Source organism: Salvelinus namaycush, chromosome 4 (genome assembly GCF_016432855.1).
Source record: "Salvelinus namaycush isolate Seneca chromosome 4, SaNama_1.0, whole genome shotgun sequence".
NCBI classification, from domain to species: domain Eukaryota; kingdom Metazoa; phylum Chordata; class Actinopteri; order Salmoniformes; family Salmonidae; genus Salvelinus; species Salvelinus namaycush.
Window position 1 is genome coordinate 202,113 of NC_052310.1, and position 27,730 is coordinate 229,842.

Below are 27,730 nucleotides of genomic sequence, written 5' to 3' on the forward strand. Positions count from 1 at the left end.
GAAATAAAAGCTGAAATAAATCATTCTCTCTACTATTATTCTGACCTTTCACATTATTAAAATAAAGTGGTGATCCTAACTGACCTAAAACAGGGAATTGTTACTTGGATTAAATGTCAGCAATTGTGAAACTGAGTTTAAATGTATTTGGCTAATGTGAATGTAAACAGAGTAGCAGTAATGTCAGTGTGGTTAGTGTCCAGTGACTCCAGTGCAAAATTAATTAAAAAAGAGGGTAAGTAATCTGGGTCCATTTGATTAACTGTTCGGCAGTCTCATGGCTTGGGGATAGAAGCTGTTATGGAGCCTTTTGGTCCCGGACTTGGCGCTCCTTGATAGTGCAGCTGAATAACTTTGAGATCCTTGACAAATCTTTTCAGCCTCCTGAGGGGGGAATAGGTGTTGTCATGCCCTCTTCACAACTGTCTTGTTGTGTTTGGACCATGATAGGTCCTTAGTGATGTGGACACCCTGGAACTTGAAGCTTTCGACCCGCTCCACTACTATGGGGGCGTGCTCGGTCTTCCTTTTCCTGTAGTCCACAATCAGCTCCTTTGTGTTGCTCTCGTTGAGGGAGAGGTTGTCCTGGCACCACACATGTTTCTGACCTCCTTATAGGCTGTCTTGTCGGTGATCAGGCCTAACACGTCGGCAAACTTCATGGTGTTTGAGTCGTGCATGGCCACGCAGTCATGGGTGAACAGGGAGTACAGGAGGGGACTAAGCATGCACCCCTGAGGGGTCTCCGTGTTAAGGGTCAGTTTTGCTTACTCTCACCACCTGGGGGTGGCATGTTAGGAAGTCCATGATTCAGTGGCAGAGGGAGGTTTTCATTCCTAGGGTCCTTAGCCTAGTGATTAGCTCGGAGGGCACTATGGTGTTGACCGCTGACCTGTAGTCAATGAACAGCATTCTCACGTAGGTGTTCCTTTTGTCCACGTGAGAAATGGCAATGTGGAGTGTCGTCAGTGAATATGTTTGGTGGAATTGGAGTATGTCAAGAGTTTCTGGGATAATGGTGTTGTGAGCCATAACCAGCCTTTCAAAGCATTTCATGGCTACAGATTTGACAGCTACGGGCGGTAGTCATTTAGGCAGGTTACCTTAGTGTTCTTGGGCACAGGGACTACGGTGGTCTGCTTGAAACATGTTGGTATTACAGACTCGGACAGGGAGAGGTTGAAAATGTCAGTGAAGACACTTGCCAGTTGGTCAACGCATTCTCTGAATTTTAACCTGTTTAAAGGTTGGCTACGGAGAGCATGATCACATAGTTGTCCAGAACAGCTGGTGGGTGTCCTCATGCATGGTCCAGTGTTGCTTGCCTCGACGTGAGCATAGAAGGTGTTTAGCTCGTGTGGTAGGTTTCCCTTTGTAATCCCGTTATAGTTTGCAAGTCCTGTCACAGCCGACAAGCGTCAGAGCCGGTGTAGTAGAATTGGATCTTGATCCTGTATTGAGACTCTGCCTGTCTGCTGGTGAGTCAGAGGGCGTAGCGGGATTTCTGAAGTGTCTGGATTAGTGTCCCGCTTCTTGAAAGCAGCAGCTCTAGCCTTTAGCTCGGTGCGGATGTTGCCTGTAATCCATGGCCTCTGGTTGGGATATGTACGTACAGTCACTGTTGGGACGACGTCATCGATGCACTTATTAAGTCAGTGACTGATGTGGTAAACTTCTCAATGTCATTGGATGAATCCCGGGAACATGTTCCAGTCTCTGCTAGCGAAACAGTCCTGTAGCTTAGCATCCACTTCATCGGACCACTTCCGTATTGAGCGAGTCACTGGTAGGATTTAGGAGTTATGGTCAGATTTGCCAAAGAGAGGGCGAGCTTTGTACACGTCTCTGTATGTAGAGTAAAGGTTTTTATTTTTTTCTCTAGTTGCATTCTTCACCCTCCCTTCTCTATACCCTCTCTACTCTATACCTTCCCTTCACCCTCCCTACCCTCCCTTCTCTATACCCTCCCTTCTCTATACCCTCCCTTCTCTATACCCTCCCTTCTCTACACCCTCCCTTCTCTATACCCTCTCTACTCTATACCTTCCCTTCACCCTCCCTACCCTCCCTTCTCTACACCCTCCCTTCTCTACACCCTCTCTACTCTACACCTTCCCTTCACCCTCCCTTCTCCCTTCACCCTCTCTACCTTCCCTTCTCTATACCCTCCCTTCTCTACACCCTCCCTTCTCTACACCCTCCCTTCTCTATACCCTCTCTACTCTATACCTTCCCTTCACCCTCCCTACCCTCCCTTCTCTATACCCTCCCTTCTCTACACCCTCCCTTCTCTACACCCTCCCTTCTCTACACCCTCCCTTCTCTACACCCTCCCTTCTCTATACCCTCTCTACTCTATACCTTCCCTTCACCCTCCCTACCCTCCCTTCTCTATACCCTCCCTTCTCTATACCCTCCCTTCTCTATACCCTCCCTTCTCTATACCCTCCCTTCTCTACACCCTCCCTTCTCTACACCCTCCCTTCTCTATACCCTCTCTACTCTATACCTTCCCTTCACCCTCCCTACCCTCCCTTCACCCTCTCTACCTTCCCTTCTCTATACCCTCCCTTCTCTACACCCTCCCTTCTCTACACCCTCCCTTCTCTATACCCTCTCTACTCTATACCTTCCCTTCACCCTCCCTACCCTCCCTTCTCTACACCCTCCCTTCTCTATACCCTCCCTTCTCTATACCCTCCCTTCTCTATACCCTCCCTTCTCTACACCCTCCCTTCTCTACACCCTCCCTTCTCTACACCCTCCCTTCTCTACACCCTCCCTCTCTACCCTCCCTTCTCTACACCCTCCCTTCTCTACACCCTCCCTTCTCCCTACCCTCCCTTCTCTATACCCTCCCTTCTCTATACCTTCCCTTCACCCTCTATACCCTCCCTTCTCTACACCCTCCCTTCTCTACACCCTCCCTTCTCTATACCCTCTCTACTCTATACCTTCCCTTCACCCTCCCTACCCTCCCTTCTCTACACCCTCCCTTCTCTATACCCTCCCTTCTCTACACCCTCCCTTCTCTACACCCTCCCTTCTCTACACCCTCCCTTCTCTACACCCTCCCTTCTCTATACCCTCTCTACTCTATACCTTCCCTTCACCCTCCCTACCCTCCCTTCACCCTCTCTACCCTCCCTTCTCTACACCCTCCCTTCTCTACACCCTCCCTTCTCTACACCCTCCCTTCTCTATACCCTCTCTACTCTATACCTTCCCTTCACCCTCCCTACCCTCCCTTCTCTATACCCTCCCTTCTCTATACCCTCCCTTCTCTACACCCTCCCTTCTCTATACCCTCTCTACTCTATACCTTCCCTTCACCCTCCCTACCCTCCCTTCTCTATACCCTCCCTTCTCTATACCCTCCCTTCTCTATACCCTCCCTTCTCTACACCCTCCCTTCTCTATACCCTCTCTACTCTATACCTTCCCTTCACCCTCCCTACCCTCCCTTCACCCTCCCTACCCTCCCTTCTCTATACCCTCCCTTCTCTACACCCTCCCTTCTCTACACCCTCCCTTCTCTACACCCTCCCTTCTCTATACCCTCTCTACTCTATACCTTCCCTTCACCCTCCCTACCCTCCCTTCACCCTCTCTACCTTCCCTTCTCTACACCCTCCCTTCTCTATACCCTCTCTACTCTATACCCTCCCTTCACCCTCCCTACCCTCCCTTCTCTACACCCTCCCTTCTCTACACCCTCCCTTCTCTATACCCTCTCTACTCTATACCTTCCCTTCACCCTCCCTACCCTCCCTTCTCTATACCCTCCCTTCTCTACACCCTCCCTTCTCTATACCCTCTCTACTCTATACCTTCCCTTCACCCTCCCTACCCTCCCTTCTCTATACCCTCCCTTCTCTATACCCTCCCTTCTCTATACCCTCCCTTCTCTACACCCTCCCTTCTCTACACCCTCTCTACTCTATACCTTCCCTTCACCCTCCCTACCCTCCCTTCACCCTCTCTACCTTCCCTTCTCTACACCCTCCCTTCTCTATACCCTCTCTACTCTATACCCTCCCTTCACCCTCCCTACCCTCCCTTCTCTACACCCTCCCTTCTCTACACCCTCCCTTCTCTACACCCTCCCTTCTCTACACCCTCCCTTCTCTACACCCTCTCTACTCTATACCTTCCCTTCACCCTCCCTTCTCCCTTCACCCTCTCTACCTTCCCTTCTCTACACCCTCCCTTCTTTATACCTTCCCCATAGCTTCCCTATGCCTTTTCTATCTCTCTATACCCTCCCTATACCTTGGCTTCAACAAATGGGTTGTGGTAGTCCTGCAGCACCATGTAACAGCAAGAACCCAAGGATTTTCTGAGGGTACTTTTGATACAATTGGAGAGCGAGAGAGCGACCCCTTTAGCTACTTTGACTGTGTTTGAGGGGTGGAGAATCAAATTCAGTAAGGAGTTAATTCTGTCACTTCCTCGTGTATTAAGGACTATTCCCCAGGCAGCGGCTGGTGATGATAGTACAACCAAATAGTTAACATTTTATTTAACATCCCTTTTGAAAACGACACATAGTTGTCATTGAACGCTCTGCACCATATTGTGACATTTTATTGATAACTGACTGCCATTTTCACCCCATTCTGGAACTTTGAGTGTTTGACATAGAGCTCCTTCAACATTACAAGAGGAGCTGTATGCTTATGCTAGCTACACAGGATGCTAGCTACACTATGCTACACAGGATGCTAGCTACACTATGCTACACAGGATGCTAGCTACACTATGCTACATAGGATGCTAGCTACACTATGCTACACAGGATGCTAGCTACACAGGATGCTGTATTACACTATGCTACACAGGATGCTAGCTACACTATGCTACACAGGATGCTAGCTACACTATGCTACACAGGATGCTAGCTACACTATGCTACACAGGATGCTAGCTACACTATGCTACACAGGATGCTAGCTACACAGGATGCTAGCTACACTATGCTACACAGGATGCTGTATTACACTATGCTACACAGGATGCTGTATTACACTATGCTACACAGGATGCTGTATTACACTATGCGCTGTATTACACTATGCTACACATGATGCTGTATTACACTATGCTACACAGGATGCTAGCTACACTATGCTACACAGGATGCTAGCTACACTATGCTACACAGGATGCTGTATTACACTTATACTACACAGGATGCTAGCTACACTTATGCTGCAGTATTCTTGATGCTGTGCTGAGGCTGTCAGATCATGTTAGCTCTGCTGTTCTACATGTGTTTGTCGGTCTGAATGTTTTATGAGTCTTCTCTGGAGAGCGAGAAAAAGGCAGTAAATCTAGCTATCCCCTCGCGGGCAGTACAAGGATGAAAGGGGATACCTAGTCAGTTGTACAACTGAAATGTGTCTTCCGCATTTAAACCAACCCCTCTGAATCAGAGAGGTGCGGGGGTGCTGCCTTAATCGACCTCCCCGACCTCCGCCCGGGGAACAGTGGGTTAACTGCCTTGCTCAGGGGCAGAACAACAGATTTGAACTTGTCAGCTCGGGGATTTGATCCAGCAACCTTTCGGTTACTAGCCCAACTCTCCTTCCCGCCAGGCTACCTGTCGCCGTACAGCTCTTGTCCCCTCGCGGGCAGTACAACCTCTACCTTACCTGACACCAATAGATCCACAGATGATGCAATCGCCATCACACTGCACACTGCCCTATCCCATCTGGACAAGAGGAATACCTAGGTCAGAATGCTGTTCATTGACTATAGCTCAGCAATCTACAACATAGTACCCTCCAAGCTCATCATTAAGCTCGGGGTCCCTGGGTCTGAACTCCGCCCTGTATAACTCCCCCCCCCCCCCAGGTAGTGAAGGTAGGAAGCAACACCTCCAATATGCTGATCCTCAACACAGGGGCCCCACAAAGGTGCGTCCTCAGCCCCCTCTTGTACTCCCTGTTCACCCATGGCTGCGTGGCAAAAACGATCATGAACAAAACGATCGTGGACTTCAAGAAACAGCAGAGGGAGAAGTCCCCTATCCACATCGACGGGTCAGCAGTGGAGAAGGTGGAAGGCTTCAAGTTCCTCGGCGTACACAACACTGACAATCTGAAATGGTCCTAATAGACACACAGGCAGACACACAGGCAGACACACAGGCAGACACACACACAGGCAGACACACACACAGGCAGACACACACACAGGCAGACACACACACAGGCAGACACACACACAGGCAGACAGACACACAGGCAGACAGACACACAGGCAGACAGACACACAGGCAGACAGACACACAGGCAGACAGACACACAGGCAGACAGACACACAGGCAGGCAGACACACAGGCAGGCAGACACACAGGCAGACAGACACACAGGCAGGCAGACAGACAGCGTGGTGAAGAAGAAGCAACAGTTGTCTCTTTTGGCTTGTCACCTAAAACCCTCAAGTTTAAAAAAAAATAAATACACAATTGAGAGCATCCTGTCGGGCTGTATCACCGCCTGGTACGGCGACTGCACCGCCCACAACCGCAGGGCTCTCCAGAGGGTGGTGCGGTCTGCCCAACGCATCACCGGGGGAAAGATACCTGCCCTCCAGGACACCTACAGCACCCGATGTCACAGGAAGACCATGAAGATCATCAAGGACAACAACCACCCAAGCCACTGCCAGTTCACCCCGCTATCAGCCAGAAGGCGAGGTCATCACTGTCCTGATATTTATATATTTCTTAACTCTTTTACTTTAGATTTGTGTGTATTTAGTTAGATACTACTGCACTGTTGGAGCTAGGAACACAAGCATTTAGTTAGATACTACTGCACTGTTGGAGCTAGGAACACAAGCATTTAGTTAGATACTACTGCACTGTTGGAGCCAGGAACACAAGCATTTAGTTAGATACTACTGCACTGTTGGAGCTAGGAACACAAGCATTTAGTTAGATATTACTGCACTGTTGGAGCTAGGAACACAAGCATTTAGTTAGATACTACTGCACTGTTGGAGCTAGGAACACAAGCATTTAGTTAGATACTACTGCACTGTTGGAGCCAGGAACACAAGCATTTAGTTAGATACTACTGCACTGTTGGAGCTAGGAACACAAGCATTTAGTTAGATATTACTGCACTGTTGGAGCTAGGAACACAAGCATTTAGTTAGATACTACTGCACTGTTGGAGCTAGGAACACAAGCATTTAGTTAGATACTACTGCACTGTTGGAGCTAGGAACACAAGCATTTAGTTAGATACTACTGCACTGTTGGAGCTAGGAACACAAGCATTTAGTTAGATATTACTGCACTGTTGGAGCTAGGAACACAAGCATTTAGTTAGATATTACTGCACTGTTGGAGCTAGAAACACAAGCATTTAGTTAGATATTACTGCACTGTTGGAGCTAGGAACACAAGCATTTAGTTAGATATTACTGCACTGTTGGAGCTAGGAACACAAGCATTTAGTTAGATATTACTGCACTGTTGGAGCTAGGAACACAAGCATTTAGTTAGATACTACTGCACTGTTGGAGCTAGGAACACAAGCATTTAGTTAGATACTACTACACTGTTGGAGCTAGGAACACAAGCATTTAGTTAGATATTACTGCACTGTTGGAGCTAGGAACACAAGCATTTAGTTAGATATTACTGCACTGTTGGAGCTAGGAACACAAGCATTTAGTTAGATATTACTGCACTGTTGGAGCTAGGAACACAAGCATTTATCTAGATACTACTGCACTGTTGGAGCTAGAAACACAAGCATTTAGTTAGATATTACTGCACTGTTGGAGCTAGGAACACAAGCATTTAGTTAGATACTACTGCACTGTTGGAGCTAGGAACACAAGCATTTAGTTAGATATTACTGCACTGTTGGAGCTAGGAACACAAGCATTTAGTTAGATACTACTGCACTGTTGGAGCTAGGAACACAAGCATTTAGTTAGATACTACTGCACTGTTGGAGCTAGGAACACAAGCATTTAGTTAGATACTACTGCACTGTTGGAGCTAGGAACACAAGCATTTAGTTAGATATTACTGCACTGTTGGAGCTAGGAACACAAGCATTTAGTTAGATACTACTGCACTGTTGGAGCTAGGAACACAAGCATTTAGTTAGATACTACTGCACTGTTGGAGCTAGGAACACAAGCATTTAGTTAGATATTACTGCACTGTTGGAGCTAGGAACACAAGCATTTAGTTAGATATTACTGCACTGTTGGAGCTAGAAACACAAGCATTTAGTTAGATATTACTGCACTGTTGGAGCTAGGAACACAAGCATTTAGTTAGATATTACTGCACTGTTGGAGCTAGGAACACAAGCATTTAGTTAGATATTACTGCACTGTTGGAGCTAGGAACACAAGCATTTAGTTAGATATTACTGCACTGTTGGAGCTAGGAACACAAGCATTTAGTTAGATATTACTGCACTGTTGGAGCTAGGAACACAAGCATTTAGTTAGATATTACTGCACTGTTGGAGCCAGGAACACAAGCATTTAGTTAGATATTACTACACTGTTGGAGCTAGGAACACAAGCATTTAGTTAGGTACTACTGCACTGTTGGAGCTAGGAACACAAGCATTTAGTTAGATACTACTGCACTGTTGGAGCTAGGAACACAAGCATTTAGTTAGATACTACTGCACTGTTGGAGCTAGAAACACAAGCATTTAGTTAGATACTACTGTACTGTTGGAGCTAGGAACACAAGCATTTAGTTAGATATTACTAAATGCTTGCCTCGCGGGCAGCACAACTCCGGGTCCCCGCATGTTGGCAGCCTCCGTTTTTAAAATGCAGAACATGTGACCAGATTCAGTGTGCGTACAAAGAGCTCCCTAAATAACAGGTGACATGTTGACTTCATACACTATCTGTTATTGTGTCACAGCACAGCGATTACACAGCTCTCCTCCCTATCAATTCAATTTCAATTGAATTCTCGCTCGCTCTCCTCTCTCTGTGGGCTCGCTCGCTCTCCTCTCTCTGTGCGCTCGCTCGCTCTGTGCGCTCGTTCTCCACTCGCTCTCCTTTCTCGCTCTCTCTCTCTACGCTCACTCTCCTCTCTCTACGCTCACTCTCCTCTCTCTCTGTCTCTCTGCGCTCGCTCTCCTCTCTCTCTGTACGCTCTCTCTCTCTCTCTCTCTGCGCTCGCTCTCTGCTCCATCTCCCCCTCTCTCTCTCTGCGCTCGCTCTCTGCTCCATCTCCCCCTCTCTCTCTCTGTCTCTCTCTGCGCTCGCTCTCTGCTCCATCTCCCCCTCTCTCTCTCTGTCTCTCTCTGCGCTCGCTCTCTGCTCCATCTCCCCCTCTCTCTCTCTGTCTCTCTCTGCGCTCGCTCTCTGCTCCATCTCCCCCTCTCTCTCTCTGTCTCTCTCTGCGCTCGCTCTCTGCTCCATCTCCCCCTCTCTCTCTCTGTCTCTCTCTGCGCTCGCTCTCTGCTCCATCTCCCCCTCTCTCTCTCTGTCTCTCTCTGCGCTCGCTCTCTGCTCCATCTCCCCCTCTCTCTCTCTGTCTCTCTGCGCTCGTTCTCTGCTCCATCTCCCCCTCTCTCTCTCTGTCTCTCTCTGCGCTCGCTCTCTGCTCCATCTCCCCCTCTCTCTCTCTGTCTCTCTCTGCGCTCGCTCTCTGCTCCATCTCCCCCTCTCTCTCTCTGTCTCTCTCTGCGCTCGCTCTCTGCTCCATCTCCCCCTCTCTCTCTCTGTCTCTCTCTGCGCTCGCTCTCTGCTCCATCTCCCCCTCTCTCTCTCTGTCTCTCTCTGCGCTCGCTCTCTGCTCCATCTCCCCCTCTCTCTCTCTGTCTCTCTGCGCTCGCTCTCTGCTCCATCTCCCCCTCTCTCTTCATCTCTGTGCGGCAGCGTGGTTTATTTGGCAGTAAACTCTCCCTGAACCCGGCCAACAGATGCTTGCCGCCATCATTAACAAGCGGCTGTCGGGCAGTGTAGTCAGTCGCCTCAACACCATGGAAACAGCACAGATACAGCCAGCCAGTGACTGACTGATTGACAGGGTTCACCCATGTCTCTGTCATCTGTCCGGGCTGATCTGTGGGTATACAGTGGGTCAGGGATTCTGTGGGCTAGGATTCAGGGGAGCTCTGTGGGCTAGGATTCAGGGGAGCTCTGTGGGCGAGGATTCAGGGGAGCTCTGTGGGCGAGGATTCAGGGGAGCTCTGTGGGCGAGGATTCAGGGGAGCTCTGTGGGCTAGTAGTGTAGGGGTCAGGGGAGCTCTGTAGGCTAGTAGTGTAGGGGTCAGGGAAGTTCTGTGGGCTAGGATTCAGGGGAGTTCTGTGGGCTAGGAATGTAGGGGTCAGGGGAGCTCTGTAGGCTAGGATTCAGGGGAGCTCTGTAGGCTAGGATTCAGGGGAGCTCTGTGGGCTAGGATTCAGGGGAGCTCTGTGGGCTAGGATTCAGGGGAGCTCTGTGGGCTAGTAGTGTAGGGGTCAGGGGAGTTCTGTGGGCTAGGATTCAGGGGAGCTCTGTGGGCTAGTAGTGTAGGGATCAGGGGAGCTCTGTGGGCTAGGATTCAGGGGAACTATGTGGGCTAGTAGTGTAGGGGTCAGGGGAGCTCTCTGGGCTAGGATTCAGGGGAGCTCTGTGGGCTAGGATTCAGGGGAGTTCTGTGGGCTAGGATTCAGGGGAGCTCTGTGGGCTAGGATTCAGGGGAGCTCTGTGGGCTAGGATTCAGGGGAGCTCTGTGGGCTAGGATTCAGGGGAGCTCTGTGGGCTAGGATTCAGGGGAGCTCTGTGGGCTAGGATTCGGGGGAGCTCTGTGGGCTAGTAGTGTAGGGGTCAGGGGAGCCCTGTAGGCTAGTAGTGTAGGGGTCAGGGAAGTTCTGTGGGCTAGTAGTGTAGGGGTCAGGGGAGCTCTCTGGGCTAGGATTCAGGGGAGCTCTGTGGGCTAGTAGTGTAGGGATCAGGGGAGCTCTGTGGGCTAGGATTCAGGGGAACGATGTGGGCTAGTAGTGTAGGGGTCAGGGGAGCTCTCTGGGCTAGGATTCACGAGAGCTTTGTGGGCTAGGATTCATGGGAGTTCTGTGGGCTAGGATTCAGGGGAGCTCTGTGGGCTAGGATTCAGGGGAGCTCTGTGGGCTAGGATTCAGGGGAGCTCTGTGGGCTAGGATTCAGGGGAGCTCTGTGGGCTAGGATTCAGGGGAGCTCTGTGGGCTAGGATTCGGGGGAGCTCTGTGGGCTAGTAGTGTAGGGGTCAGGGGAGCCCTGTAGGCTAGTAGTGTAGGGGTCAGGGAAGTTCTGTGGGCTAGTAGTGTAGGGGTCAGGGGAGCTCTCTGGGCTAGGATTCAGGGGAGCTCTGTGGGCTAGTAGTGTAGGGATCAGGGGAGCTCTGTGGGCTAGGATTCAGGGGAACTATGTGGGCTAGTAGTGTAGGGGTCAGGGGAGCTCTCTGGGCTAGGATTCACGAGAGCTTTGTGGGCTAGGATTCATGGGAGTTCTGTGAGCTAGGATTCAGGGAGCTCTATGGGCTAGTAGTGTAGGGGTCAGGGAAGCTCTGTGGGTGAGGATTCAGGGGAGCTCTGTGGGCGAGGATTCAGGGGAGCTCTGTGGGCGAGGATTCAGGGGAGCTCTGTGGGCGAGGATTCAGGGGAGCTCTGTGGGCTAGGATTCCGGGGAGCTCTGTGGGCGAGGATTCAGGGGAACTCTGTGGGCTAGTAGTGTAGGGGTCAGGGGAACTCTGTGGGCTAGTAGTGTAGGGGTCAGGGGAGCTCTGTAGTGTAGGGATCAGGGGAGCTCTGTAGTGTAGGGGTCAGGGGAGCTCTGTAGGCTAGTAGTGAGGCCAGTGTACGGGTCAGGGGAGCTCTGTGGGCTAGTAGTGAGGCCAGTGTAGGGGTCAGTGGAGCTTGGTAGGCTGGTAGTGAGGCCAGTGTACGGGTCAGGGGAGCTCTGTGGGCTAGTAGTGAGGCCAGTGTAGGGGTCAGGGGAGCTTGGTAGGCTAGTAGTGTAGGGGTCAGGGGAGCTTGGTAGGCTTGTAGTGTAGGGGTCAGGGGAGCTCTGTAGGCTAGTAGTGTAGGGCTCAGGGGAGCTTGGTAGGCTAGTAGTGTAGGGCTCAGGGGAGCTCTGTAGGCTAGTAGTGTAGGGGTCAGGGGAGCCCTGTAGGCTAGTAGTGTAGGGGTCAGGGGAGCTCTGTAGTCTAGTAATGTAGGGGTCAGGGGAGCCCTGTAGGCTAGTAGTGTAGGGGTCAGGGGAGCTCTGTAGGCTTGTAGTGTAGGGGTCAGGGGAGCTCTGTAGGCTAGTAGTGTAGGGCTCAGGGGAGCTCTGTAGGCTAGTAGTGTAGGGGTCAGGGGAGCCCTGTAGGCTAGTAGTGTAGGGGTCAGGGGAGCTCTGTAGTCTAGTAATGTAGGGGTCAGGGGAGCCCTGTAGGCTAGTAGTGTAGGGGTCAGGGGAGCTCTGTAGGCTTGTAGTGTAGGGGTCAGGGGAGCTTGGTAGGCTAGTAGTGTAGGGGTCAGGGGAGCTTGGTAGGCTTGTAGTGTAGGGGTCAGGGGAGCTCTGTAGGCTAGTAGTGTAGGGGTCAGGGGAGCTCTGTAGGCTAGTAGTGTAGGGGTCAGGGGAGCTCTGTAGGCTAGTAGTGTAGGGGTCAGGGGAGCTCTGTAGGCTAGTAGTGTAGGGGTCAGGGGAGCTCTGTAGGCTAGTAGTGTAGGGGTCAGGGGAGCTCTGTAGGCTAGTAGTGTAGGGGTCAGGGTAGCTCTGTAGGCTTGTAGTGTAGGGGTCAGGGGAGCTCTGTAGGCTAGTAGTGTAGGGGTCAGGGGAGCTCTGTAGGCTAGTAGTGTAGGGGTCAGGGGAGCTCTGTAGGCTAGTAGTGTAGGGGTCAGGGGAGCTCTGTAGGCTAGTAGTGTAGGGGTCAGGGGAGCTCTGTAGGCTTGTAGTGTAGGGGTCAGGGGAGCTTGGTAGGCTAGTAGTGTAGGGCTCAGGGGAGCTTGGTAGGCTAGTAGTGTAGGGCTCAGGGGAGCTCTGTAGGCTAGTAGTGTAGTGGTCAGGGGAGCTCTGTAGGCTAGTAGTGAGGCCAGTGTAGGGGTCAGGGGAGCTTGGTAGGCTAGTAGTGTAGGTGTCAGGGGAGCTCTGTAGGCTAGTAGTGTAGGGGTCAGGGGAGCTTGGTAGGCTAGTAGTGTAGGGGTCAGGGGAGCTTGGTAGGCTAGTAGTGTAGGGCTCAGGGGAGCTCTGTAGGCTAGTAGTGTAGGGGTCAGGGGAGCTCTGTAGGCTAGTAGTGAGGCCAGTGTAGGGGTCAGGGGAGCTTGGTAGGCTAGTAGTGTAGGGCTCAGGGGAGCTCTGTAGGCTAGTAGTGTAGGGGTCAGGGGAGCTCTGTAGGCTAGTAGTGAGGCCAGTGTAGGGGTCAGGGGAGCTCTGTAGGCTAGTAGTGTAGGGGTCAGGGGAGCTCTGTAGGCTAGTAGTGTAGGGGTCAGGGGAGCTCTGTAGGCTAGTAGTGTAGGGGTCAGGGGAGCTCTGTAGGCTAGTAGTGTAGGGGTCAGGGGAGCTCTGTAGGCTAGTAGTGTAGGGGTCAGGGGAGCTCTGTAGGCTAGTAGTGTAGGGGTCAGGGGAGCTCTGTAGGCTTGTAGTGTAGGGGTCAGGGGAGCTCTGTAGGCTAGTAGTGTAGGGGTCAGGGGAGCTCTGTAGGCTAGTAGTGTAGGGGTCAGGGGAGCTCTGTAGGCTAGTAGTGTAGGGGTCAGGGGAGCTCTGTAGGCTAGTAGTGTAGGGGTCAGGGGAGCTCTGTAGGCTAGTAGTGTAGGGGTCAGGGGAGCTCTGTAGGCTAGTAGTGAGGCCAGTGTAGGGGTCAGGGGAGCCCTGTAGGCTAGTAGTTTAGGGGTCAGGGGAGCTCTGTAGGCTAGTAGTGAGGCCAGTGTAGGGGTCAGGGGAGCTCTGTAGGCTAGTAGTGTAGGGGTCAGGGGAGCTCTGTAGGCTAGTAGTGTACGGGTCAGGGGAGCTTGGTAGGCTAGTAGTGTAGGGCTCAGGGGAGCTCTGTAGGCTAGTAGTGTAGGGGTCAGGGGAGCACTGTGGGCTAGTAGTGAGGCCAGTGTAGGGGTCAGGGGAGCTCTGTGGGCTAGTAGTGTAGGGGTCAGGGGAGCTCTGTAGGCTAGTAGTGTAGGGCTCAGGGGAGATTGGTAGGCTAGTAGTGTAGGGCTCAGGGGAGCTCTGTAGTGTAGTGGTCAGGGGAGCTCTGTACGCTAGTAGTGAGGCCAGTGTAGGGGTCAGGGGAGCTTGGTAGGCTAGTAGTGTAGGTGTCAGGGGAGCTCTGTAGGCTAGTAGTGTAGGGGTCAGGGGAGCTTGGTAGGCTAGTAGTGTAGGGGTCAGGGGAGCTTGGTAGGCTAGTAGTGTAGGGCTCAGGGGAGCTCTGTAGGCTAGTAGTGTAGGGGTCAGGGGAGCTCTGTAGGCTAGTAGTGAGGCCAGTGTAGGGGTCAGGGGAGCTTGGTAGGCTAGTAGTGTAGGTGTCAGGGGAGCTCTGTAGGCTAGTAGTGTAGGGGTCAGGGGAGCTTGGTAGGCTAGTAGTGTAGGGGTCAGGGGAGCTTGGTAGGCTAGTAGTGTAGGGCTCAGGGGAGCTCTGTAGGCTAGTAGTGTAGGGGTCAGGGGAGCTCTGTAGGCTAGTAGTGAGGCCAGTGTAGGGGTCAGGGGAGCTTGGTAGGCTAGTAGTGTAGGGGTCAGGGGAGCTTGGTAGGCTAGTAGTGTAGGGCTCAGGGGAGCTCTGTAGGCTAGTAGTGTAGGGGTCAGGGGAGCTCTGTAGGCTAGTAGTGAGGCCAGTGTAGGGGTCAGGGGAGCTCTGTAGGCTAGTAGTGTAGGGGTCAGGGGAGCTCTGTAGGCTAGTAGTGTAGGGGTCAGGGGAGCTCTGTAGGCTAGTAGTGTAGGGGTCAGGGGAGCTCTGTAGGCTAGTAGTGTAGGGGTCAGGGGAGCTCTGTAGGCTAGTAGTGTAGGGGTCAGGGGAGCTCTGTAGGCTAGTAGTGTAGGGGTCAGGGGAGCTCTGTAGGCTAGTAGTGTAGGGGTCAGGGGAGCTCTGTAGGCTAGTAGTGTAGGGATCAGGGGACCTCTGTAGGCTAGTAGTGAGGCCAGTGTAGGGGTCAGGGGAGCCCTGTAGGCTAGTAGTTTAGGGGTCAGGGGAGCTCTGTAGGCTAGTAGTGAGGCCAGTGTAGGGGTCAGGGGAGCTCTGTAGGCTAGTAGTGTAGGGGTCAGGGGAGCTCTGTAGGCTAGTAGTGTACGGGTCAGGGGAGCTTGGTAGGCTAGTAGTGTAGGGCTCAGGGGAGCTCTGTAGGCTAGTAGTGTAGGGGTCAGGGGAGCACTGTGGGCTAGTAGTGAGGCCAGTGTAGGGGTCAGGGGAGCTCTGTGGGCTAGTAGTGTAGGGGTCAGGGGAGCTCTGTAGGCTAGTAGTGTAGGGGTCAGGGGAGCTCTGTAGGCTAGTAGTGTAGGGCTCAGGGGAGATTGGTAGGCTAGTAGTGTAGGGGTCAGGGGAGCTCTGTAGGCTAGTAGTGTAGGGGTCAGGGGAGCTCTGTAGGCTAGTAGTGTAGGGGTCAGGGGAGCTCTGTAGGCTAGTAGTGTAGGGGTCAGGGGAGCTCTGTAGGCTTGTAGTGTAGGGGTCAGGGGAGCTCTGTGGGCTAGTAGTGTAGGGGTCAGGGGAGCTCTGTAGGCTAGTAGTGTAGGGGTCAGGGGAGCTCTGTAGGCTAGTAGTGTAGGGGTCAGGGGAGCTCTGTAGGCTAGTAGTGTAGGGGTCAGGGGAGCTCTGTAGGCTAGTAGTGAGGCCAGTGTAGGGGTCAGGGGAGCTCTGTAGGCTTGTAGTGTAGGGGTCAGGGGAGCTCTGTAGGCTTGTAGTGTAGGGGTCAGGGGAGCTCTGTAGGCTAGTAGTGTAGGGGTCAGGGGAGCTCTGTGGGCTATTAGTGTAGGGGTCAGGGGAGCTCTGTAGGCTTGTAGTGTAGGGGTCAGGGGAGCCCTGTAGGCTAGTAGTGTAGGGGTCAGGGGAGCTCTGTAGGCTAGTAGTGAGGCCAGTGTAGGGGTCAGGGGAGCTCTGTAGGCTAGTAGTCTAGGGGTCAGGGGAGCTCTGTAGGCTAGTAGTGTAGGGGTCAGGGGAACTCTGTAGGCTAGTAGTGTAGGGGTCAGGGGAGCTCTGTAGGCTAGTAGTGTAGGGGTCAGGGGAACTCTGTAGGCTAGTAGTGAGGCCAGTGTAGGGGTCAGGGGAGCTTGGTAGGCTAGTAGTGTAGGGCTCAGGGGAGCTCTGTAGGCTAGTAGTGTAGGGGTCAGGGGAGCTCTATAGGCTAGTAGTGAGGCCAGTGTAGGGGTCAGGGGAGCTTGGTAGGCTAGTAGTGAGGCCAGTGTAGGGGTCAGGGGAGCTCTGTAGGCTAGTAGTGAGGCCAGTGTAGGGGTCAGGGGAGCTTGGTAGGCTAGTAGTGTAGGGGTCAGGGGAGCTCTGTAGGCTAGTAGTGAGGCCAGTGTAGGGGTCAGGGGAGCTTGGTAGGCTAGTAGTGAGGCCAGTGTAGGGGTCAGGGGAGCTCTGTAGGCTAGTAGTGAGGCCAGTGTAGGGGTCAGGGGAGCTTGGTAGACTAGTAGTGTAGGGCTCAGGGGAGCTCTGTAGGCTAGTAGTGTAGGGCTCAGGGGGGCTCTGTAGGCTAGTAGTGTAGGGGTCAGGGGAGCTCTGTAGGCTAGTAGTGTAGGGGTCAGAGAGGCTCTGTAAGCTAGTAGTGTAGGGGTCAGGGGAACTCTGTAGGCTAGTAGTGTAGGGGTCAGGGGAGCTCTGTAGGCTAGTAGTGAGGCCAGTGTAGGGGTCAGGGGAGCTCTGTAGGCTAGTAGTGTAGGGGTCAGGGGAGCTCTGTAGGCTAGTAGTGTAGGGGTCAGGGGAGCTCTGTGGGCTAGTAGTGTAGGGGTCAGGGGAGCTCTGTAGGCTAGTAGTGAGGCCAGTGTAGGGGTCAGGGGAGCTCTGTAGGCTAGTAGTGTAGGGGTCAGGGGAGCTCTGTAGGCTAGTAGTGTAGGGGTCAGGGGAGCTCTGTAGGCTAGTAGTGTAGGGGTCAGGGGAGCTCTGTAGGCTAGTAGTGTAGGGGTCAGGGGAGCTCTGTAGGCTAGTAGTGTAGGGGTCAGGGGAGCCCTGTAGGCTAGTAGTGTAGGGGTCAGGGGAGCTCTGTAGGCTAGTAGTGAGGCCAGTGTAGGGGTCAGGGGAGCTCTGTAGGCTAGTAGTGTAGGGGTCAGGGGAGCTCTGTAGGCTAGTAGTGTAGGGGTCAGGGGAGCTCTGTAGGCTAGTAGTGTAGGGGTCAGGGGAGCTCTGTAGGCTAGTAGTGTAGGGGTCAGGGGAGCTCTGTAGGCTAGTAGTGTAGGGGTCAGGGGAGCTCTGTAGGCTAGTAGTGTAGGGGTCAGGGGAGCCCTGTAGGCTAGTAGTGTAGGGGTCAGGGGAGCTCTGTAGGCTAGTAGTGTAGGGGTCAGGGGAGCTCTGTAGGCTAGTAGTGAGGCCAGTGTAGGGGTGAGGCAGACAGAAGGACACTGGCTAGAGCAGCAGATTTATGCAGAGTTGTCCTGGGTTGTGTTCTAAATAGCCCCTTATTCCCTATATACAGTTGAAGCCGGAAGTTTACATACACTTAGGTTGGAGTCATTAAAACTAGTTTTTCAACCACTCCACAAATTTCTTGTTAACAAACTATGGTTTTGGCAAGTCGGTTAGGACATCTACTTTGTGCATGACACAAGTAATTTTTCCAACAATTGTTTACAGACAGATTATTTCACTTATAATTCACTGTATCACAATTCCACTGGGTTAGAAGTTTACATACACTAAGTTGACTGTGCCTTTAAACAGCTTGGAAAATTGCAGAAAATTATATCATGGCTTTAGAAGCTTCTGATAGGCTAATTGACCAAATTTGAGTCAATTGGAGGTGTACCTGTGGATGTATTTCAAGGCCTATCTTCAAACTCAGTGCCTCTTTGCTTGACATCATGGGAATCAGAAATCAGCCAAGACCTCAGAAAAAAAAAAAGTAGACCTCCACAAGTCTGGTTCATCCGTGGGAGCAATTTCCAAATGCCTTAAGGTACCACGTTCATCTGTACAAACAATAGTATGCAAGTATAAACACCATGGGACCACGCAGCCGTCATACCGCTCAGGAAGGAGACGCGTTCTGTCTCCTGGAGATGAATGTACTTTGGTGCGAAATGTGCAAATCATTCCCAGAACAACAACAAAGGACCTTGTGAAGATGCTGGAGGAAACGGGTACAAAAGTATCTATATCCACAGTAAAACGAGTCCTATATCGACATAACCTGAAAGGCCGCTCAGCAAGGAAGAAGCCACTGCTCCAAAACCGCCATAAAAAATCCATACTGTGGTTTGCAACTCCACATGGGGACAAAGATCGTACTTTTTGTCCACTGGTCTGATGAAACAAAAATAGAAGTGTTTTGCCATAATGACCATCGTTATGTTTGGAGGAAAAGGGGGAGGCTTGCAAGCCGAAGAACACTATCCCAACCGTGAAGCACGGGGGTGGCAGCATCATGTTGTGGGGGTGCTTTGCTGCAGGAGGGACTGGTGCACTTCACAAAATAGATGGCATCATGAGGTAGGAAAATGATGTGGATATATTGAAGCAACATCTCAAGACATCAGTCAGGAAGTTAAAGCTTGGTCGCAAATGGGTCTTCCAAATAGACAATGACCCCAAGCATACTTCCAAAGTTGTGGCAAAATGGCTTAAGGACAACAAAGTCAAGATATTGAAGTGGCCATCACAAAGCCCTGACCTCAATCCTATAGAAAATTTGTGGGCAGAACTGAAAAAGCGTGTGCAAGCAAGGAGGCCTACAAACCTGACTCAGTTACACCAGCTCTGTCCGGAGGAACGGGCCAAAATTCACCCAACTTATTGTGGGAAGCTTGTGGAAGGCTACCCGAAACGTTTGACCCATCTTAACTGACCGAAGACAGGGAATTTTTACTACGATTAAATGTCAGGAATTGTGAAAAACTGAGTTTAAATGTATTTTGTTAAGGTGTATGTAAACTTCCGACTTCAACTGTAGTACACTACTTTTGACCAGAGCCCTGGACAAAAGTAGTGCACTACATAGGGAATAGGGTTCCATTTGGACTAGAATTGGTTTGTAGAGGGAAGACAGACTGCTAGACAAGGTAAGGTGTTCTCTTATTAGTGGCGTTGATATTTATGGGGTGGTTGTGGGGTGGAGTGGGGTATTGTGGGATGGAATGGGGTATTGTGGGATGGAATGGGGTATTGTGGGATGGAATGGGGTATTGTGGGATGGAATGGGGTATTGTGGGATGGAGTGGGGTATTGTGGGATGGAGTGGGGTATTGTGGGATGGAGTGGGGTATTGTGGGATGGAGTGGGGTATTGTGGGATGGAGTGGGGTATTGTGGGATGGAATGGGGTATTGTGGGATGGAGTGGGGTATTGTGGGATGGAGTGGGGTATTGTGGGATGGAGTGGGGTATTGTGGGATGGAATGGAGTATTGTGGGATGGAGTGGTGTATTGTGGGATGGAGTGGTGTATTGTGGGGTGAGATGCTCCAAATCCTCATTCTAGAGTTTGTAATCCAAAGATTGTCCTCCTAGATAACATGTATATAGTCTCCCTGTCTGTTCTCTGAATTGACTTGCAGATGTACTTGTGTCTAGGTTTACCCTTTTCTGTTCAGCTGAAGTGGGTGGAGTTTTTGGTTTTACTGTGCTTGAAAAAAAGGCAATTTTACACAGACACATAGACCGCTTTAATTACCAGGCCACAGCACCTGTCTTCTGAATCACCTCCCAGTAAAGCCCTGTTCCACCACTCTGACAGGACCGTGGCAGCCTAATGTCATCTGAATCACCTCCCAGTAAAGCCCTGTTCCACCACTCTGACAGGACCTGGATTAGAGACTGGGTCGTATTGACTTGACACCAAACAAAAGTAAACTGACATAAACCGGGAGAGGGAGAAACATTTTTCCGTTGCAAAATGTTTTGCTACGTTTGTTAGCCCAGTGGGCATTTTCACAGACAAGGACATGGGAACATTCATGTCTGTAATGTTTCTAGCTTCGTAATAAGGGAAACAGTCTTTTCACGCCACTTCGATACCGAAGTGACTTTTTTCATAGCAGGGTCGAACAATTAACGTACCGGGTTAGGAGACCTGAGGTTAGGGTTAGGAGACCTGAGGTTAGGGTTAGGAGACCTGAGGTTAGGGTTAGGAGACCTGAGGTTAGGGTTAGGAGACCTGAGGTTAGGGTTAGGAGACCTGAGGTTAGGGTTAGGAGACCTGAGGTTAGGGTTAGGAGACCTGAGGTTAGGGTTAGGAGACCTGAGGTTAGGGTTAGGAGACCTGAGGTTAGGGTTAGGAGACCTGAGGTTAGGGTTAGGAGACCTGAGGTTAGGGTTAGGAGACCTGAGGTTAGGGTTAGGAGACCTGAGGTTAGGGTTAGGAGACCTGAGGTTAGGGTTAGGAGACCTGAGGTTGAGGTTAGGAGACCTGAGGTTGAGGTTAGGAGACCTGAGGTTGAGGTTAGGAGACCTGAGGTTAGGAGACCTGAGGTTAGGAGACCTGAGGTTAGGAGACCTGAGGTTAGGAGACCTGAGGTTAGGAGACCTGAGGTTAGGAGACCTGAGGTTAGGAGACCTGAGGTTAGGAGACCTGAGGTTAGGAGACCTGAGGTTAGGAGACCTGAGGTTAGGAGACCTGAGGTTAGGAGACCTGAGGTTAGGAGACCTGAGGTTAGGAGACCTGAGGTTGAGGTTAGGAGACCTGAGGTTGAGGTTAGGAGACCTGAGGTTGAGGTTAGGAGACCTGAGGTTAGGAGACCTGAGGTTAGTGAAAAACCAGGCATTATACAGACACTATCTCTTTCTGCCTGGAGCTGTTTTCTGACAGTGCGCCCCCTGGCTGTGGCAGAGAGACATGACACGTCTATTCTCTGCCTGGAGCTGTTTTCTGACAGTGCGCCCCCTGGCTGTGGCAGAGACATGTCTGGTTCTGGGCTGACAGGCTGCCCTCTACTTGTACAAGTCACTGCCATTTACTCGTTTGAAATCGAGAGGGGGGGGGGGGCAATTCCAGTCCTTGGGGGCCTGATTGGTGTCACAGTTTTGCCCCCAGCCCCAGCTAACACACCTGACTCCAATAATCACCTAATCAGGATCTTCAGTTTAGAATGCAATGTGATTATAATCAGCTGTGTTTGTTAGGGATGGAGACAAGGTGTGACACCAATCACGCGCTCGAGGACTGGAGTTGCCCACCCCTCCCCTCGTTTTAAATTAACGAAAAATATAGCTTTTTTTTTTGTTGTCTCCCTCTCTAACAAACACGTATTATATTCAACAGGCTAAGTTCCTAAACTACAAATCTAACAAGATGGGCACTTTGTCTGCACTTTATGTCCACCGACAACTATGCAGGTACAAAATGGCACCCTATGAAGTGCACTACTTTTGACCAAGATCAATAGGGTCAAAGGTGAAAGCACTGTTTTAAAAGTAGTGCACTATATATGGAATGTGGACCTACGATGGCACTACACTGTCCGTCTCGTCCCTGACCCACCGGCCAGCTGGTTCTGTGAGGCTCAGTCGGTAGAACACGGTGCTTGCAACGGTAAGGGCCGTGGGTTTGGTTCCCGCTGGAGCCACTCGTATGGAAAACGTATGCACAACATGACTAAGTCGCTTTGGATAAAAAGTGTCTGCTAAATGGCATATATTGTAATATATAGTTTGCTTTTTACTGCATTTTACGTTTACATTTGAGTCATTTAGCAGACTCTCTGATCCAGAGCCACTACAGTAGGGAGTCATTTAACAGACTCTCTGATCCAGAGCCACTACAGTAGTGAGTCATTTAACAGACTCTCTGATCCAGAGCCACTACAGTAGTGAGTCATTTAGCAGACTCTCTGATCCAGAGCGACTACAGTAGGGAGTCATTTAGCAGACTCTGATCCAGAGCCACTATAGTAGGGAGTCATTTAGCAGACTCTCTGATCCAGAGACACTACAGTAGTGAGTCATTTAGCAGACTCTCTGATCCAGAGTCACTACAGTAGTGAGTCATTTAACAGACTCTCTGATCCAGAGCCACTACAGTAGTGAGTCATTTAACAGACTCTCTGATCCAGAGCCACTACAGTAGTGAGTCATTTAGCAGACTCTCTGATCCAGAGCGACTACAGTAGGGAGTCATTTAGCAGACTCTCTGATCCAGAGCCACTATAGTAGTGAGTCATTTAACAGACTCTCTGATCCAGAGTCACTACAGTAGTGAGTCATTTAACAGACTCTCTGATCCAGAGCCACTACAGTAGTGAGTCATTTAGCAGACTCTCTGATCCAGAGCCACTACAGTAGGGAGTCATTTAGCAGACTCTCTGATCCAGAGCCACTACAGTAGGGAGTCATTTAGCAGACTCTCTGATCCAGAGCCACTACAGTAGTGAGTCATTTAGCAGACTCTCTGATCCAGAGCGACTTACAATTAGTGCATTCTTAAGATGGCTAGGTGAGACGACAACACATTTAGATGGCTAGGTGAGATGACAACACATTTAGATGGCTAGGTGAGACGACAACACATTAAGATGGCTAGGTGAGACGACAACACATTAAGATGGCTAGGTGAGACGACGACACATTTAGATGGCTAGGTGAGACGACAACACATTTAGATGGCTAGGTGAGACGACAACACATTAAGATGGCTAGGTGAGACGACAACACATTTAGATGGCTAGGTGAGACGACGACACATTTAGATGGCTAGGTGAGACGACGACACATTTAGATGGCTAGGTGAGACGACGACACATTTAGATGGCTAGGTGAGACGACGACACATTTAGATGGCTAGGTGAGACGACGACACATTTAGATGGCTAGGTGAGACGACGACACATTTAGATGGCTAGGTGAGACGACGACACATTTAGATGGCTAGGTGAGACAACACAGCACATTAAGATGGCTAGGTGAGACGACGACACATTTAGATGGCGAGGTGAGACGACGACACATTTAGATGGCGAGGTGAGACGACGACACATTTAGATGGCGAGGTGAGACGACGACACATTTAGATGGCGAGGTGAGACGACGACACATTTAGATGGCTAGGTGAGACGACGACACATTTAGATGGCTAGGTGAGACGACGACACATTTAGATGGCTAGGTGAGACGACGACACATTTAGATGGCTAGGTGAGACGACGACACATTTAGATGGCTAGGTGAGACGACGACACATTTAGATGGCTAGGTGAGACGACGACACATTTAGATGGCTAGGTAAGACGACGACACATTTAGATGGCTAGGTGAGACGACGACACATTTAGATGGCTAGGTGAGACGACGACACATTTAGATGGCTAGGTGAGACGACGACACATTTAGATGGCTAGGTGAGACGACGACACATTTAGATGGCTAGGTGAGACGGCGACACATTTTCCCTTAAAATTATTTTTTTAGCAAAGTCGGGGCTTTTGGGGAACAGACAAGGTGAGACGGAGTGCAGACCCAGATCCTCTCCACGTCACCTAGTAGGAGAGGCCTGCCAGGTAGGATACAATCCGGGAGTGTGCAGAGCCTGAGACGCCCAGCCCTGAGAGGGTGGAGAGGAGGATCTGATAGTACACGGTGTCCAAGGCAACGGATAGATCTAGGAGAGAGGAGGAGGAGAGGTCTCTTGTCCTTAGCTTCACCCTACACAGAGCAGACCTCCATATTCACTGTCTGCCTGCCTACTCGGTGATCTCTCTCTCTCTTTCTCCAAATTACATTCCCTCCCACACAGTGTAGTCTTGTCAGCTAGCTCCCCCTACTGGAGAATAGCTGTAACACAGCAGGACTCTGAGCATGGTTAGACGGTAACTCTGCGGTGGAGACCTGTAAAGTCTCTTCTGACCTGTGACTACAACTTCTCAGTTTTTCCTAGCTACTGTGCCTCTGCATTGCTTGTTGTGGTGTTTTGTCTGTAAAGCACTTTGAAAACTGCTGATATAAAAAGGGTTTTATAAAAAAACAATGTAATTAACTCAATGTGCCTAGTTAATCTTGACATGAATTAGACCAGACTGGGACACGTCTTGAGATGCTATCAACCACAGAGGATGATGTTGTTTTCCGCTTGTGTCCTGTTCCTCTGAGGGAAGAAATAATTCACACACACAGAACAGTACCAGTAAAAAGTTTGGACACATTCAAGTGTTTTTATTTTAAAAAATGTACAAGCTTTCATCAAAGCAAAGGGTGGCTACTTTGAAGAGTCTCAATTCAATTTGTTTAACACTTTTTTGGGTTACTACATGATTCCATATGTGTTATTTCATAGTTTTGATCTCTTCACTATTATTCTACTATGTAGAAAATCGTTGTTTTTTTATATATAGAAAAACCCTTGAATGAGTAGGAGTGTCCAGACTTTTGACTGGTACTGTGCATACAAAACAAACTATGAAATGAAATGATTCGACATGTTTAAACAGCTGTGAGAAACCAAAATGTCTGTTGTGTAGGTGATCATAGAAGTGACTGAGATGCTCCACAACGCCAGTCTCCTGATCGATGACATCGAGGACAGTTCTACACTGAGGAGAGGTTTCCCTGTAGCCCACAGCATCTACGGGGTCCCCTCTGTTATCAACTCTGCCAACTACGTCTACTTCCTGGGACTGGAGAAGGTGAGAGTCATTGATTGGTCGATTTTTTTGGGGGGGGGATCAGTGTGTGTTCACCAGACAGCGTTATAACCTGTGTATTATTAGGTGCTAACCCTGGATCACCCCGAGGCGGTGCATCTGTTCACCAGACAGCTGTTGGAGCTGCACCGCGGCCAGGGCCTAGACATCCACTGGAGGGACACCTACACCTGTCCCACAGAGAGCCAGTACCGTACCATGGTTCTCCAGAAGACGGGGGGCCTGTTTGGCCTGGCCGTGGGGCTCATGCAGCTGTTCTCTGGCTGGAAACAAGACCTTAAGGTACATTTTAGTACTTTAACTATTTAATTTCCCGACATGTTTCTTTTCTGTGTTGCTGTTAATGTTTCAACATTAAGACATTTCATCTTCTAAACTTATTTGGCTACGATTCTTTTTTTTTTTAAATAGTCAAAAAACTTTTTAAAAACGTTTTATAGCAAATTGATGAGAGGACAGCTTTGTAATGCAGTTATGCATACTGTGTGCTCTATCCCGTGTATATTAGATTGACAGGCCACTCCTCGGAGCCTAGTGGTTCCTATAGGGTTTTGCCTCTTTGTTTCTTGCTCTTTGGTGTTTTTAGGCGGGATATCTGTTAAGCACTTTGACAACTGGTGATAAAAGGGCTTTATTTAAAAAAATATATAATTAAAACGTTCTGAAAAACGTTTTAACGTGATTTGACCTTTGACCCCTCTAGCCTCTCCTGGATACGTTAGGACTCTTCTTCCAGATCAGAGACGACTACGCCAACCTCAATTCAACAGAGTACAGCGAGAACAAGTCCTTCTGTGAGGATCTGACCGAGGGGAAATTCTCCTTCCCCACCATCCACGCCATCTGGTCCCGTCCCGAGAGCACTCAGGTCCAGAACATCCTGAGACAGCGGACGGAGAACGTGGACATTAAGAGGTACTGTGTGGACTACCTGGAGAAGGTGGGCTCCTTCGCCTACACCAGAGAGACCCTGAGAGGGCTGGAGGCCGAGGCATACCGCCTTATCACAGACCTGGGGGGAAACCCTGAGCTGGAGGGATTAGTGAAACACCTCAGTAAGATGTTTAGGGAGCCTGAGACAAAAGCTGGCCCTAAAGAGGACTGACCGCATCTACCAAACAGTTACACAACTGTCAAACATGAGTCAGGGGTCAGGGGTCAGGGGGCCGCAGTCGAGCCACACAGAACACTGACATCATGCTCACCACCACACTGTCACACGGCTGGATTATACAGAGTCCCCCTGAGCATGATAACTATACCACACTGTCACACGGCTGGATTATACAGAGTCCCCCTGAGCATGATAACTATACCACACTGTCACACGGCTGGATTATACAGAGTCCCCCTGAGCATGATAACTATACCAAGCCAAGAACTCACAGCTTCGCAAACCTCGTGTTTCTAGTACTCTAGACAAATGTCAAACACACCACGTATACAGCGTTATAAATATGGAGAAGAGGAGGTATGGTCATCACATGGTCTTGTCAGAAGAACGCTGTCTCTACAAAAAAACTTTACAAATGTAAGCGTTACTTGGCAGCTTACAAAAGTTTCTTATTTTATTTTTATTTTATTTCAATACTAAATGGAAATGAGTTCCCGGCTTTAGTGTTTTAGTGAATGCCAAGTGTCAATGAGGTGTAGAAGAAAATACGAGGCCAGATTTCTGAGGACGACCAGAGTTCGATGTGTATTAGAGGAATGAATAGTCTGTTTGTACCAATGTGTTTGGTTATTGTCTGCTACCTTCACCTAAAGTCAAAGTGCATCTCTGGTTCAACGCCTCAGTGTCTCCAGATGTTTCACCTGCAACACAGCATGTTCTCGGCGTTATTACGTTTGTTTACGTTGAGACTGTACACTGCATATGACTTATATGTAACACACATGAATTCATTGAATAAAACCTTTTTTTGACAAATGGCATTTTAATTTATTTATTTTTATTAAATGCTTATTGCTGTTTTTTTACATTTTAATCAATGTTCCCACGTATGCAGAGACTGCTTACATGATAAACTCCGCATGTCGACTTAATCAGAAATACTAATTTAATCCAGCCCTTAGCCAGGATAGTCCTCTCTAACAGCTGCTACTGTTTCCCAGGGATCCTCCCAACCTGACCGGTCCCTGCTACACCAGGCTAGGGGTCTGGGTGCCAAGTGGCACCTTAAGGGGCTGAGACTAGTCACAAAGGGCCCGATTTAGACTTGGGAAATGTACACACTTCTCAGTAGGTGGTATTGACTTACCTTATGCAGGTGTGGCTCCCTTTTTTACGCCCTGAATACATTTTTATTCAACTGCTGAAAACCCTCCCACTTGATGGCCAACAGATTTTCTCGTGAATATTGTATTGTCACTAAGTAGGATCATATTTATTTTACAGTTATAATGTGAAAGAAATGTTTTCTAAATATAGTAACAGTCATTTCAAGCCCTATTGCCCCACTTTTGTTGAATAGGAAAGTATTTGGTTTTTCATTTTTTCATTATATTTGTTATGTATTTGAGCTTGTGCCCTCAGACTTGAGTACACCTCTGCAAGTTATAAATATGTTCACCAGAAAGGTTCCAGACCCTTCTAAAAAAATATAAACAAATAACTGGTCATGGCAATCTCATGAAAAATAATTAATTGTTTTTTACAAATCTAAACTTTTGCCATAACGTTCAGTGAAGTATCTGTGGTTATTAGGCCTACCGACAATAATAATTTATAATATTTAACATGGTAGAAATAGGGAACAGAGAGTCAGGGTATATAATGTAAAACGTTAGAGTGCCTAAAGGGAACTTTTGGTATAACTTTAATTGTGGAATGTTTTGAATCTCCCAAGTTTTCATCCCTTCATGTTAAAAGGCCATAGAATATATTTTATTTTATTCTGCACAATGGCAGAATAAAGTTCACTGTGGGGGAAAGTTGATTTGCTTCTGCGTGTTGCCATGATGACTGGTTTCACATTTGTCTCCAGCGATCATAAGGTAAAATATATCTAAAACAATTGTTG

The 27,730-nt window shown here is 49.7% G+C and overlaps 1 protein-coding gene across 2 annotated transcripts in view; it reads left to right on the forward strand.

Moving 5' to 3' along the window:
- The window catches only part of ggps1 (geranylgeranyl diphosphate synthase 1), a 61,887-nt gene extending 35,247 nt beyond the window's left edge, over positions 1–26,640 (forward strand). For both annotated transcript variants that reach the window (XM_038990950.1, XM_038990952.1), the window contains exons 4-6: positions 24,525–24,689; positions 24,774–24,989; positions 25,411–26,640. In XM_038990950.1, coding sequence (XP_038846878.1) covers positions 24,525–24,689; positions 24,774–24,989; positions 25,411–25,812 — 783 coding nt within the window. In that variant the 3' untranslated portion in view covers positions 25,813–26,640. The remainder of the gene's footprint in view (positions 1–24,524; positions 24,690–24,773; positions 24,990–25,410) is intronic.
- Positions 26,641–27,730: the final 1,090 nt, after the last annotated feature.